The sequence below is a fragment of the Scheffersomyces spartinae genome, assembly GCF_019049425.1.
Source record: "Scheffersomyces spartinae strain ARV_011 chromosome Unknown scaffold_6, whole genome shotgun sequence".
Taxonomy (NCBI): Eukaryota; Fungi; Ascomycota; class Pichiomycetes; order Serinales; family Debaryomycetaceae; genus Lizanozyma; species Lizanozyma spartinae.
The window spans coordinates 396,120-410,140 of NW_025065053.1; the positions used below are offsets into that span (position 1 = coordinate 396,120).

The 14,021-nt window shown below is 38.1% G+C and overlaps 6 protein-coding genes across 6 annotated transcripts; 2 read left to right on the forward strand and 4 right to left on the reverse strand.

The window, feature by feature from the left end:
• Window positions 1–22: 22 nt before the first annotated feature.
• ERG12 (mevalonate kinase) lies at window positions 23–1,363 on the reverse strand (the record flags this gene model as incomplete). Its single annotated transcript, XM_043195071.1, has 1 exon — window positions 23–1,363. The coding sequence occupies one exon, from the start codon at window positions 1,361–1,363 to the stop codon at window positions 23–25; it is 1,341 nt and encodes a 446-aa protein (XP_043050268.1).
• A 277-nt stretch (window positions 1,364–1,640) lies between these two features.
• Window positions 1,641–3,089, reverse strand: KQ657_004401 (uncharacterized protein; the record flags this gene model as incomplete). Its single annotated transcript, XM_043195072.1, has 1 exon — window positions 1,641–3,089. The coding sequence occupies one exon, from the start codon at window positions 3,087–3,089 to the stop codon at window positions 1,641–1,643; it is 1,449 nt and encodes a 482-aa protein (XP_043050269.1).
• A 1,529-nt stretch (window positions 3,090–4,618) lies between these two features.
• GIN4 (protein kinase) lies at window positions 4,619–8,941 on the forward strand (the record flags this gene model as incomplete). Its single annotated transcript, XM_043195073.1, has 1 exon — window positions 4,619–8,941. One exon carries the CDS (start codon window positions 4,619–4,621, stop codon window positions 8,939–8,941), a length of 4,323 nt encoding a protein of 1,440 aa, XP_043050270.1.
• Window positions 8,942–9,131: 190 nt separating this feature from the next.
• On the reverse strand, window positions 9,132–9,872 carry KQ657_004403 (uncharacterized protein; the record flags this gene model as incomplete). The annotated part of the gene is made up of 1 exon (XM_043195074.1): window positions 9,132–9,872. The coding sequence occupies one exon, from the start codon at window positions 9,870–9,872 to the stop codon at window positions 9,132–9,134; it is 741 nt and encodes a 246-aa protein (XP_043050271.1).
• A 314-nt stretch (window positions 9,873–10,186) lies between these two features.
• NEP1 (18S rRNA pseudouridine methyltransferase) lies at window positions 10,187–10,975 on the reverse strand (the record flags this gene model as incomplete). Its single annotated transcript, XM_043195075.1, has 1 exon — window positions 10,187–10,975. The coding sequence occupies one exon, from the start codon at window positions 10,973–10,975 to the stop codon at window positions 10,187–10,189; it is 789 nt and encodes a 262-aa protein (XP_043050272.1).
• A 468-nt stretch (window positions 10,976–11,443) lies between these two features.
• On the forward strand, window positions 11,444–13,690 carry LCD1 (uncharacterized protein; the record flags this gene model as incomplete). Its single annotated transcript, XM_043195076.1, has 1 exon — window positions 11,444–13,690. One exon carries the CDS (start codon window positions 11,444–11,446, stop codon window positions 13,688–13,690), a length of 2,247 nt encoding a protein of 748 aa, XP_043050273.1.
• Between the last annotated feature and the right edge of the window lie 331 nt (window positions 13,691–14,021).

Genomic DNA, 14,021 nt, shown 5'->3' on the forward strand with positions numbered 1-14,021 from the left:
TACAATTATATGCCATTAATATTTACCAGAACTTCCATACTTGTTGATCTACGCCAGCCAAGTTCTCGATCTCCTTTCTACTACCGAGACTTTGGAACACCTCCGGAGAAAACACTCTATCTCTGGTTTCCAATGAAACATCACTTTCATGTAATAAACCTACGCCTTTACCACCCAAAGAAGTTTCAAACGTTTCGAATCCGTGAACCTCAAATTGCTTTATTGTGGCCTGGATCTTCTCTTCTGATACGTCACTTCCAATTAACGTAATGGCACAACCTCCACCTCCGGCACCAGTTAATTTGGTGGCCCCTATTTTATTGGTATCGGTGATAACTTTGATCTGTTCCAAAGTGGGATGAGATACACCCATTGATACAAGCAACCCATGGTTGATATTAACTAACTTTTGTAAGATTAAAAGCTCTTCTTCAGCAAACCCTGGTCTTATCATGAGTTGATACGCTTCGTTGGATAAATGACCAATAGCATCCAAAATGGCCTGTGATACTTGCGGGAACTCAATATTCATCTTCCCAACACCTCCAACCAACTCAGCAGTTGAACGAGGAACTTTGGTGTTGGTTAGAAGCAATTTAATCGGTGGGAAGTTTCTCATATTGGTACGAACATTGGGGTTTATACTAGAAACGGTTCGCTGAAACATCACCGCCCCACCATGAGTGGCTACTGCATTATCAATACCACTAGGGTTCCCATGGAAACATTTCTCTCCAACAAAGGACCATTCATCAATAAAGTCAGCTGGAGAGATTATAGCATGATGTTTATTATGAGGGGATCTGACACGTTCATTAAGACCGGTCACCGGCCTTTCTACGTGGCCTCCAAGATATGCCATACTAGCAGCTAAGCATACTGCTGTAGAAGCTGAAGAGCCTAACCCAGCTCCTATGGGTAAAGTAGAACGGGCCGTGAAATGCATCCCTAAAGTATCGTGAGAACATAAATGTACATACAAGTACAAGAAACAATGACACAGCACATAATGCATTCTATTATCGATATCATCCAATGCATCGCTCAACAAGTCTGTTATTTCAGGTATTAATTCTGGAGTTACTAAAGGTTTCAGATCTGAAGATGAACGTTGAATATACCCTTTTATATCTTCCCATGGGAGATCATGGCGATTCCACGATTGAGATAATCCAATATCAGGGAAATCTAACGTGATGGTATTAGGGTCGTCGTTCGGTGTCACTTGTAAATAAGCTCTTAAACTAAGGGCAGCAGCAATAGCTGGCTTACCGAATACTGCCGCATGTTCTCCATAAATAATAACCTTACCTGGCGCACTCACACAGAAGGACGCAGGTCTCTCTTCATCCAGCTTTGTCATTAGCAGTAGTATTATTATTAATAATAATAGTGGTAGTAATAGTAGAAATAGTACCAATTTATGATATGTACGAGTGATGTCTTTTATTTTTCATCACGATATGTAAACGAGTATACGACGCGCAGCCTACATAATCTTCTACGATGCGGCTCACCCTAAACTCCTGCATTTAATCCTGACATATAAATACCTATTCCATACCTTACACTTGTTCCCATTATGGTTGTGTTCTTAACACTAGTGTATAGTTATCGTAGTGACCCTCGAGTGACTGCAACTACTCCAAATAATACTCCTTTTCTTGACAATAATCTCTTCGTACTAATTGACCCCAAGGATACTTAATATCTTCATGGGATGGAAGTCCATATACGGTGTCGTTATCATCGACTGTGGAGTCAACAGAATTAAGACTACTATTTCCTAAAGCACCACGATTGAGATATATCCCACTGACAACTCTCATATTCTCAGTTCTTAGTTTGACCTTCTTTATGCTCCCCAGTTGGAACTGACGTAAAAACCCTTTCTTTGCTGCTGGATCAAAGGCGTACGATATCACCAATTCCAACTTGTATGATCTTGATAAATTACAAGTTTCAAAAGTTGGAGGTAAGTCTGTAGGAATTGAATGAGAATAGCATTCTAGTGGTACTTCCACTGAATAACTATCTTGATCCAGTTTCCTCTCCATGCCGCTTAATTCAATGGGGTATTTGTTTAAGTCCTTCTCCACTAGTACTAACGTTTTAACGTGCTGGGTCTTGTGTAATGTTCCTGTTAGTCGATCATCGTCTGCTCTGATATCTGTAATACAAAGAAGAGATGTTTTGATTTTCATTAAGTAGATAGTGGGCATTACGTCAGTGGATTGGTTAGTAAATTGGTGTCTTGTTCCAATATGGAGAGTATAACTTTGTTTCTCGCCTGGGGTGAAGTTGGCAGGATCATTCAATCTAAGTTCAAAGAAAAAATGAAGCGGTGTCCCTGGTGTATGAACCATTTTGGAACATAAGAATGACTCTCGTATGTTAAGCTCGTACTTTGGCGCATCTGGCAGTGGACCTTCCAAATCTAATGGGAGAAACACGAATGGACCATATGCTGAGCGGTCGCCAAAGAAATCCAGTTGGGTGGTAAAAAGCGTAGCTCTTACCCCATATTTTATACTTGCATCATCATTCAAGTAAAATGATGGTGGTAATTGATTGGTTACATGTTTTGCTTCTATTTGCCCCATAGGTTTCGAAGGTTTTTTCTTCAAAGAGTTAAAGGGTATACTTTTCAAAAGTGACTTCCTATGGTGTTGTACGCGAGCTTTATGATCTTTCATTGTATTCCTGCTAGCAGAGCTACTAGCACAATCATTATCCATAGGTAATTGAAAGGAAAATGGATAACTATACCTTCCAACATCCAAATTGAACTCTTGTATTCTTCCTTTGTTGTAGGTTCCTTTAGAAGGGAAAACAATTAGCTCTTGGTATACTTGCGTATGCTTATTGATGGCATTCTGTACGTTATAATTTTTATAATTATTAGGCTTACCAGACCTTTCTTTATAGTAAACTTTGGACTTGGATGTTCCTTCAAGTATTACTTCAATCTTAGACAAACTTATTCGTTCAAGCACCTGCAATTCTATTGTACCTTGAACAATGTCATAATTGGTAAAGGTGTCACCCGTAGCAATTCTATCTATGTTAACCTCAAGCTTTGTTGACATTACTAGTGGAAATGTTCACAATTAGTGTTTATATTACAGCTTCTACAAACATGTTATAGTCATAGTTTCCTTGATCGGTGTCCTTTTCTATGAACATATACCGTGGTATTGTCTATCTGTAGACCATCCCCCAGAAATTAGTGCATACAGGGACCTTGGGCGATACATTACCCTTCTATGGTTAGAATAGTAGAGAGCCCAGCAGTTTGACTAAAGGCTGGTATCTTGATAGTGAACAGATAATGACAAGAGACTCGTTAGAAATATTAATCAGATGTGAATAAATAAAGATCAGGTGTAGGTATACATGAGCAGATGTCCTTTGATTTGACGGAACGGCTGCGAGTACCTTATGCACCGCGGTACAAAGGAAGTCGCACACCACTTCGCTAAAAACCCTCTGAGGATAAGCGAACAAGAGCATGAAGGAGAGAATCTAACAGTAAAGAGATGAGTAAAGTGAATGGTAAAGTATTATGACCTGTTTATACCATCATTAGTAGGATCGTTTGCTGTTGGATATTTTGATCGAAATCATACATTAGTAGGCAAGATGGAGTTGGGTTAGGCAAATATAACAATAGAGAGCTTAATTTGTTAATATTCAGGCTGAAACTTTTGAGTCAGTGGCTTAAAGGATGAATTTGGGTTACTTTCAACCCACAAGGGATTACTCGAAAATGGCATTATGAAACAATTGTAACCTTGTTATTTCATTACCTTACTTAATTGGGTATAATTCCAATTCCCACCTGGAACAAGTTCGAAACGGACGGACAACTTAATTTACATCAACATTATTCTGGCCAATAGAAAAGCCATAAACATGTAGCCTTCCATTTATAGCCATACATTTAGGTCGACACTACCATATAGCAATTGTGACCTACAACCAACTAAGTACACTGTTCCGTTCCACTCTACTCGCTCACTCCACTAGCTTCGTTCCACTACAGTAAATTAGGTATACTTGTTCGCACCGGACAACAGTTCACGTTACCCACTACCCTGCGCTACATTGCACTAAACAGTAATGCTCAATTAAGCCTTACTATTGTAATGTCTATTCACTAATGCCGAATTCATAAGCGTTCCATCCGTTGCTGCTATCGTCATTAATTTACCCTTTGTGGTCAGCCAAACGGTTCGACGCGAATTTTCACAACGCGTGTCCCCCTTTTCTGAGGAATTTTCACGTTTTGATATAAGCACACACTCATGTCTATTTTGTTACAATAACTTTTTGATTTTGCAACGAAGGATTCCAAAGACGTCTTCAAGTTGAATTCTTACAACTAACTGCTCTTCTTGGTCGGTTTTATACTAGCTGATTCTACTATATATCAATATCTACGTGCGTGTAGGTGCTACTGTTACTACTACTACTACTAGTACACGTATCATTTCCACTCAGTCGCTCCCTTAATTACTACATTCGTTTACCGTACACGTTCAACCAATCCATTGAATCAAGTACTTAACCAGTCTATTCATCACTTCCCTCTTCACGCTCCCTTACAATATCCACAATGCACTCGCATTCAAGGCAAGCTTCGCTATCTTCGACCATGTCGATCACCAATAACCATCCCCAGAAAATCGGACCTTGGCGTTTGGGTAAAACATTGGGTAGCGGGTCAACTGGCCGTGTGCTTTTGGCAACAAACGTCAATACCGGTCAAAAGGCTGCTGTGAAGGTGGTTTCGAAATCTGCATTAATGGAAGAAGAAGGTGCTTCCCCCAACCCTCAAAGTGCTAATGGGTTACCGTATGGTATCGAAAGAGAAATCATCATTATGAAGTTACTTAACCACCCTAATGTTTTACGTTTATATGATGTATGGGAAACCTCCAAGGCTCTTTACTTGGTATTAGAGTTTGTTGAAGGTGGTGAATTGTTTGACTTATTGGTCGAAAGAGGTCCTCTTCAAGAACAGGAAGCAATCAAATACTTTAGACAAATTGTGCTTGGAACAGCTTATTGTCATGCCTTAGGTATATGTCATAGAGATTTAAAACCAGAGAATTTACTCTTGGATGCAAGCTTAAACGTTAAATTGGCTGATTTCGGAATGGCCGCTCTTGAATCTAATGGTAAGCTTTTAGAAACTTCTTGTGGGTCTCCCCATTATGCTGCTCCAGAAATTGTATCTGGATTGAAATATCATGGTGCTGCCTCAGATGTATGGTCTTGTGGTGTAATTTTGTTTGCCTTGCTTACTGGAAGATTACCATTTGATGATGAAAATATTAGAAATTTATTACTTAAGGTTCAAGCAGGCTCTTTTGAAATGCCTACTGAAATTTCAAAAGATGCTCAAGATTTGATCTTTCAAATGTTGGCTGTGGATCCATTAACAAGAATCACCACCAACGATATTTTACAACATCCTCTTTTGTTGAAGTACCCCATTCCTAATGAAGATTTGATTTCAGTGAAATCTTTGCCTCATCCTGAAACTGCCTCAAAATCATTGGGTTCCATAAAGAATATTGACAAACAGATCTTGGGCAATTTATCAATTTTATGGAATGATAGACCTCAAAAGGAAATTGTGGATTGTCTTTTGAAACCAGGAACAAATGCAGAAAAGACTTTCTATGCCTTGTTGTTACGTTATTCTCATAATCAAGAAGCGTTGGACGATGCAGCTGCTGCAGCTGCTCAACATAACATCAAGAATGGACCTAGTAGATCAAGTAGCTTTCACACAAGTCCAAGTAAATCAGCCAAAAAGAAAGCTCCTAAAACTATTCCTGTTTCAAGACCTACCTCGTTCCAATATTCTGCCAGCAAAGCAAGTAGTGGGAATGTTAAGTACAACAGAATGTCTGCTAACATAAGCAGTAGTACATCCTTTAGTACTAACTCTTCACCTACAAAGAGACCATCAAGAGTTGCTTCAAAGAGAAACTCCCAAATTCGGACTAATAATCTGTATTCTCCATACAGATCTCCTCATAGATCTCCAAGAAGATCACCTTTCAAATCACCAAATGGGAGAAGAAGCTTTATTCCCGAAGACATCAATAATCCAATTCCCAGAAACCTTTATAATGAGATAGTTCAGGCTCAAAGGAACAACCAAGCTGCTTCAACAAGCCAAACACAGAAACCTCAACAGAATGGCAATATGGTTGGTATGAATAGTGCAGCTCTCATGGGTGCGGCCATAAGTAATCATCAGGCCCAAACTATGCAACCTCAAAGTCAAAGCCAAAATCACAACCACTCATACTTGCAGCTGATAGAACAACCCTTCAACTCTTTGGATGATCAAATACCATTAATGGAGGGAGCTTCGATTACCACTAGTGTAAGTGGTAAGAGAAATTCTGTTATTAGAAAGTCAATGTCACGTATGTCACGTAAGTCATTGAGAAATAGCGTGGTTGGTTTGAAGCGTAATTCAATTACGATGAAGGTTTTAGCTACATATGCTAAATTCCTGGGAGAAACCGATTGGGAATACATGGACAAACAAACTAAGAGAACTTCTGCTACATTTGCAACCTTATGTGATAAGATTTTCAACCAAGAGGAATATAATAGAGAAGATGAACAGTTGATGGACGAAGATGAAAAAGAAGCTCGTGAGTATGAGAAGTTAATGGAAATTGAACGGAAGAAGCATGAAGCTGAGTTGAAGGCCAGAAGAGAATTAAAGAAGCTTAAGACCAGACAAAAGCGAAAGTCATTGTTAAGTTCCCGTAAATTATCTATCATGGTGAAGGAATCTCAAAATAGTGATATTGAAGAAGAGAATGAAGATGTATCAAACGACAATATCACCACTACTATTGAACAACCAAAACGATTGAGCTTGGCTAAGCAAAATGATAGAGCCCTTTCTACTGGTGTTGTTGAAGAACCTAATGGTGATAGTCTTACGAGAGATGAAATCGAAGGGTTCAAGCGAAGATCTGTTACGGCACCCAATCCTCAAAGAAGATCTACGCCAACTTTAACTCGAAGACCAGTTTCAAGATTAGATCCCTTATGGACTGCTTTTGAAAATGAAAAGATTGAAAAAGAACGATTGGAAAAGGCTGAAAAGGAGAAACTTGAAGTCAGAAGAAGACGTCAAGAAGCACAACGTGAGTCTCAATTACAAAAGTCTAAGAAGAACAGGGAATCCATGATTTCAGTTATGGTTGAAGATGATATGCTTAATGAAGCTCGTGCAGCTGCCTTAGGAATTGATTCTGATGATGAAGATCGAATCTCTCGTGATAGTTACTACAATGGGAAATATGAATTGCCAGAACCAAAAGTTGAAAACTTGAATTTAAGTGAAGAGTATATGTCTGAAATCAGAAAATCTCGATTGTTGAACTCCAAATTGAATTTAAGCTCTGAGCTTGAACGTGATGGAACTACGAAAAGAGTTTCAGCATCTTCAAGACGTAGAAAGTCATCTCAAGTTGATAACAACATTCCAGTACCTAGAAGAAATCCTCCATCGAAACCAAAAGAAGATCAAGGTCGCAACACACTCATTAGTGGTGTTGAAATTCCAACGGTCACCAGAAAGTCAAAGTATTTCACCAACTCTAACAAGAGATTGTCTGTTCTTACTATGTATTCTACCAAAGAGTCATTCCGTGATTTGCATTCAATAATCAACGAACATACACCTGGAAGTGATGAAGAAGGTGGCTATGATGACAGTAACAAGGTACCAAATAATTTGAGAACAAGTTACGCTGATAGATTAGACAAATTTGCTCATGATGAAGGTGATTACAATGATGAGGACGGCGATGGTATTGAAGAGATCCTGTTGTTTGATAACGAAGCTAGATTCTCAACTTATTCTCAATATGATAAGAGAAGACTTTCAAGAATGTCGGCCGCTTCTAATTCCACCACACGTAAATACTCCAGAAGACCAATCTCCAAGTTACCTGATCTTCCTTCTTCTGCAAATAAGAGTCTAGCAGAGGAACCTGGTGAAGATTTTGATGCGGACGATACCTTTGTTACCATTGGTGATAAGCCAACCAGACAACAAGGAAAGCACGAAACAGATGTACAGGAAGATGAAGCATTCTATGAGCTGATTAAGTTGCCTGATCAAAATGGAACTAGATTGAAAGAAAATGGAAAATCATCATCTAAACCAGATAGAATAAAGTCCATGTTACCCACAGCCAATTTATTGTTGATTCCAAATGGTGAAACTATTGAACAAGAACTTAAATACGACAAGACAAGAACCAAGAATGATCCTAAGGTTAAATCACCTTTACGTGATACTACTAATGTTGCCAATTCTTCCACCACCAATCAACAGCAACCATCTAAACAATACACCTACACATCATCTGATGTTGATGATCAAGGGAAGAAGAGAAAGCAATCGTTCTTTAGAAAGTTTTCCTGGGCCAGCAGAAAGACCAGTGATGAAAACCACCAAGGCACTACTACAGCTGGAGGATCATCACGGGTTGTTTCTGAAGAAGACAGACCCAAGGGATCTTCATTTTTGAGATGGTTCAGTGGCTCTCATAATGGAGCATCACCTGATGAAGTGAAGCGGTTCAAGACCATATTGCCTAAGGATGAAATGGGCACTGCTTTATATTCATTATTGAAGAGTTGGTCCAACTTTGGGTTAAAGGATTTGAGACTTGATAAGATTGGATACAACATCACAGGGGCTATTTCTAGTAATAATGCTTTTGAATTGAAGAGTTGTAAGTTCCGGATCAAGATCAATGCTCGTGAGATGAACCAACGGTCGGAGATTGTATGTGCCAGAGTTAAAGGTTCAAAGAAGACTACTGATACCTTGTTTGCTGAAATTGAGAAGGTGCTACGGAAAGAAGGTGTTTTGGATGGAATGTGATGTAAAATTAGACCCAAACTTATATGTTATTGTCATTTGTATAATATAATTAATCTTAAGTACATATATTTGCATAGTAAAAGCCTAACTTTTGTATAGAAAATGACTACTTTATAAGGCAAATGTGATCGAAAGCGATAACTATAGCCATATACAGTAATCTAAGTATAAAGAGACATAGTGATGTAGTTTAATCCTCTTCATCACTCTCTTCAACAACAACGACTACTTGTTGTTCTTCTTGAATTGGTTTTTCAGCAATAAAGGTTGGTCCAACAGTATCAGTTGATTCACCAACACCCCATTGGGTCAACATGGATACGAACCCAGTAGCTATAGCTATTTCTGGGTCGAGTTTTGCCTCATCTACAAGCAATTCAAAGTCAAACTTGAATTGTCTCATCAATTTCACTCTGGCGACTCTTTCTCTTGTTTCTTCAACACCTCCATAAGGATTAATGACTTTCTCCAAGAATTTGGAACCTCGAGTCCAACTGTATTTGGCACCGTCATTCAAATAGAAACTACGGTACCGACCACCTAATCCCATATCCCCAGTGATATCTCTATGGGATATTCCTGCCTTGTTATGGAAATCAACCGATCTCGTACTGAAACCAGCATTAATGGTAGCCACCTCTTGTCTTTGAGGATAGGTCATGAGCTTCCATACTGGATGAAGAGCTGATAACCGTTCAATGGTATATTTTTGCACTCCGCCACTAGCAAACACTTTAATTTGCTTTTGTTTATCCTTACGGTCACGACGAATATAATAAGCAGTAGGGTATTCAGTCATAGGAGAAACATTAGCAGCCAGTATATGAAGATCAAGAATGGATGTTGCATTCAATCGATCTAGTAAGTACGTGGTGGCTGTAATGGCAGATGTTAAGCCATAAACTGCACCAGATTGTAAGATATGTGACATTGTTAGCAAATATGGTTTGTTTGATTACTTAAATCTATAGCGGTTAAGGAAGATGGTTATAGTATTATTTGATAATGGCTGCGAAATCAAACTTGACCATGTAAGGAATTCGCAGCAATTGGGTTTGTCACATAAACGCGCGCCAGTGCATTCGATGCATAAGTGTAAGTGAGTACGCATGTACGGAATTATTTGTTCGTATTAATATGGTCGTATTAATATGGTCGTATTAATATGGTCGTATTAATATGGTCGTATTATTATGTTCGTATGCATGCACGTATTATATGTTCTTATTTATATATATGCTATATTTAATAGATACCCCAAACGTCTTCACATCCATGACAAAACTTCGAACATGCTACAGAAGCAGATAATGGATAATTGGATAAACCAATCTTTTCATCAACGTATTCATCAGCAAAATTATCCTTACCTCTAGCCATAGCACCTACAAAAACACAAATACTTTCATCTTCATCTAATGTAGCAACATAATCTTGTACTCTTTTGATTTCAGCATCAAATGACAAAGTCACCTTTCTGCACTTTGTAGGTAAATGATCTGTAACGGGATTTTTAATCACCTTTAACAACTTTTCTTCAGAATTAACGGAACGAATACTTAACTTGTGTAGCAATTGAACCATTAACCCACTGAAACGTTTGAATGTTCTTGGAATTCTAACACTAGGGTTGACTTCTACCAAAACCCCCTTAGCAGTTTGTATATAAACTTGCAACTTACCAGCTTTATTGATTGGAGAATCCAATAATGTTAAAAGACATTGATGTGTGATATCAGGTCTAGCTTCAGCAATATCTCTACCCATTCTCCGCAATAACCCTTGATGATCATCACAATTCAATAAAGCATACTTGTCATTACCTCCAGAACCACCAGTGTTCATCTTATGTGTTTCCAAACATGCTTGAGACAAGACCACAATTAATCTTTTGGTGTCTTTGTCTTTAGAACTTAACGGCACAGGTTGAACTGGAACAAGCGACGCAGGAGGAGGTGCTGCTGCTGCTGCTGGAGTAGCAGATGTTTCTGTTGAAACCTTTTCGGACCCATCCTTGTTGCTAGATGTACTCATACCTGCTATCTTATATTAATCTTATAGTATGTATTGTTGTTATCTAAATGAGGTTCGGAATTTAGTGTGTGCCTGATTTGATCTTGTGAGATGAGTTTAACAGTTCAACCTACAAAGATTCATGTATATTAAGTCGTCAAACACAAACGATTTTAAACTTCACTCAGGTAAATTATCAACCACTGCTTCAATATGAATTTTAGATCGGAAGCGGTCTAGACTCTCTTGGCTCTTGGTGTGTATTTCAGGAAAGTGTTAAGAGTTGAGTCCCAGTACAAAAATTTTTCATGAAAATGAGTCCTCCATCATACGTAGATAAACTATGTTTAAAATTTTCCGCGCCGATTGGTAGCGCAGATGAATTTCTCACCCGCCACAACCAATAAAGGTTCCAACAAGTTAACGACCACAACACTCTTTCAAATCAACAGCATTAACTGATGGTGATAAGTGGTATGACAGTATGGAATGTCTTCTCCAACCGATGATAATGACGACGATAGTTTTTTCGAGGCTTTGACAAAGGCAGAATTCGGATTGGTGCCTGTCCTACAACCTACACAGCAAACTACTTCTATTGCACCTATCGAAGGTGTTTCATTGAACGCCTCGCAAAGCATTAAGAACGATATCTATCGAGCAGATGGTGAGATCAAGATCTTGAGAGCTCAATTGGACGAAGTACGCAGTAAAAAGGATATCGAGATTGCCCGCTTACGGGAACAAGTTGACTCACTAAAACATGATCATAGTAATCTAGTGGCTGGATTGAGGGGGATGGTGGATAAACTTGAAGACGAGAAGAAGTTTTTGAATAACGAATTGAAATCTTTGTTTCTGACGTCCAAAAGACGTAAAGTGGTCGACACTCAAGGTAACGATAATGTTTATTCATCAAAGCCCATTGGTGGCGAAAGTCTGATGATTGTTGGGTCCATGGCCTCACCAGCATCATTATCATCATCATCTCCATCGTCTTCTGCAGCCACGACGTTTTCAGGAGCTATGTTTTCTCTCAAAAGACATAAGAAGTCTAATGACCAAACATGGCTCTTTATCGATGAGATTACTGCTAGTTCGATTAATGGATGTCAAAGGACTAATTTAGAACTTTTGCTGAAGATTTACATTGAATCTTCATTCATATCTGAAATCGATACGTTTGAAGTGACTCCCAAAAGTCCTTTATCGAGTACTATTATCAAATATTTGATGAACAATAAAGAGATTCGTTTGGACGTTTTAGTGGAAGATTTTTGTCATAACTTGATGAAGTTAATATCCCATTTGATTGCCAACCATAACCACACAGCTTCTCTTCCATTTCTTCTTTCGTTAGTTCATACTTGTATTGGGTTTCGACCCAATGCTGTCAGTTCAGAGCTTATTCTATGGTTAACAGAAAGGCTAATAGCTACTCTTGTGGGCCAAATGAATTTACTTGAAGAAGGAGAAGATATCCAAATAGGGTACTTTGATATTCCTGATCAGCAACTAATGTTTAAGAAACTATATATAATCTGTGCCATGGATACAATGGAAAAGTTAACGGTATTGGCTAGTTCCAAAAACTTTAGTATATGGCATTTAATACCCACAGATTTGTTTAGGCAATGCTTGCCTGACAATACCAATACCTTTGTTGGTGTTGCTCAAATTAATTTGGTCTACAATGTGGTAGTAATGTTGCAATCTTCAGCAGGACCAGATTCTTTTGCTTATCAGTCGTCATCGACCAAGAATGACCAGAGCTCAACTGAACCCATTACAACAGAAGCTGGAGTTTCGTCTAAAGAAGTCATTAATTCATTATTAAAGACTTTTCTAATGGATATTGGAATTAAACAAGAGTTTGCTTTTTATGGTTTGAATAGACTCTTGGGGAACAACTGTGATCTTTCATATATTGAACAAGCCATCCCCACTACCACCAACATTTTAGGTCAAAGCATGGTTGCTAATCCTGACCCGATTAGAAGAGAGAAATGGCAAGTGACCCCCTTAATGAAATTAAAACATGAGGAGCATTTGTTAAATCTTCGACTCCTGATATCAAATTTACTAGAGTATTATGTTACTGTTAACCCTGCCATGTTCATGAATGGGTTGAATTACGAAGAGGTTATCAAGGCAATTATAAGAGTGATGGGATACGAACAGAATAATATTATGACATGTCCTCGAGATCGATACATTCATTTGAGATTGAAGATCATTGCATCTTTGATAGTGATATTATATCATATGGTTTTCCATAAGCGGTCCAATGATATAATTTATCCTGAAACAATGTATGAGATCTTTGTTGTATTAACAAGGATTTCATTTAGTAATGAATCTTTAATGGTAAAAGCCACTGAATTTCTTGAACGAGTTAGGAAATTACTGGTGACCATTCCCATATTCAATCAATGGTGTGAACAACATGCACGAGAATTGAACCATATTGATGTTTCCTCACCAATTGCCATGAAGAAAAGTACCACAACGTTAAATATAAATGGAGATGCTAAAAAGACTGCCTCCGTGGAAAGTGAGTATGCCAATGGAATTGAGTTCCCTTACGAAACTGAGACGGTTGAATTGGCAAGAGATGTACTCAATAGTTTTGTTGATACAGTTGAAGCGGATAATTTGTACTATAATATGAATTGTGAGGAAGAAGGACGAGATATTCCAATGGATATAGATGAACTCGTTCAAGAAACATACTAGTACAAAATTTACAGAAAGATAAATATAATCAATAATGTACAGATGTTTTTGTCTTTTATTATATCGTTAAAACCTCAAAATTATATAAAACACAACAAGAACCAACATATCCTTTTTATATATTGTCTCCTTCCATTTTCAATCACCAAACGATCAAAATCCCTTCTTATGAATAGTAAAGAATTATAAAGTAGGAGGACATTCCAACAATTAAAAATGCATTAAAGAGAAAAATGAAATCTGGCTGTAAATTGAATAGGATGGGGAAAGCATATTATTATTTAAATAACTGGTGGTATAACTTGCCATTGATAAGTAATTTATTTGAAAT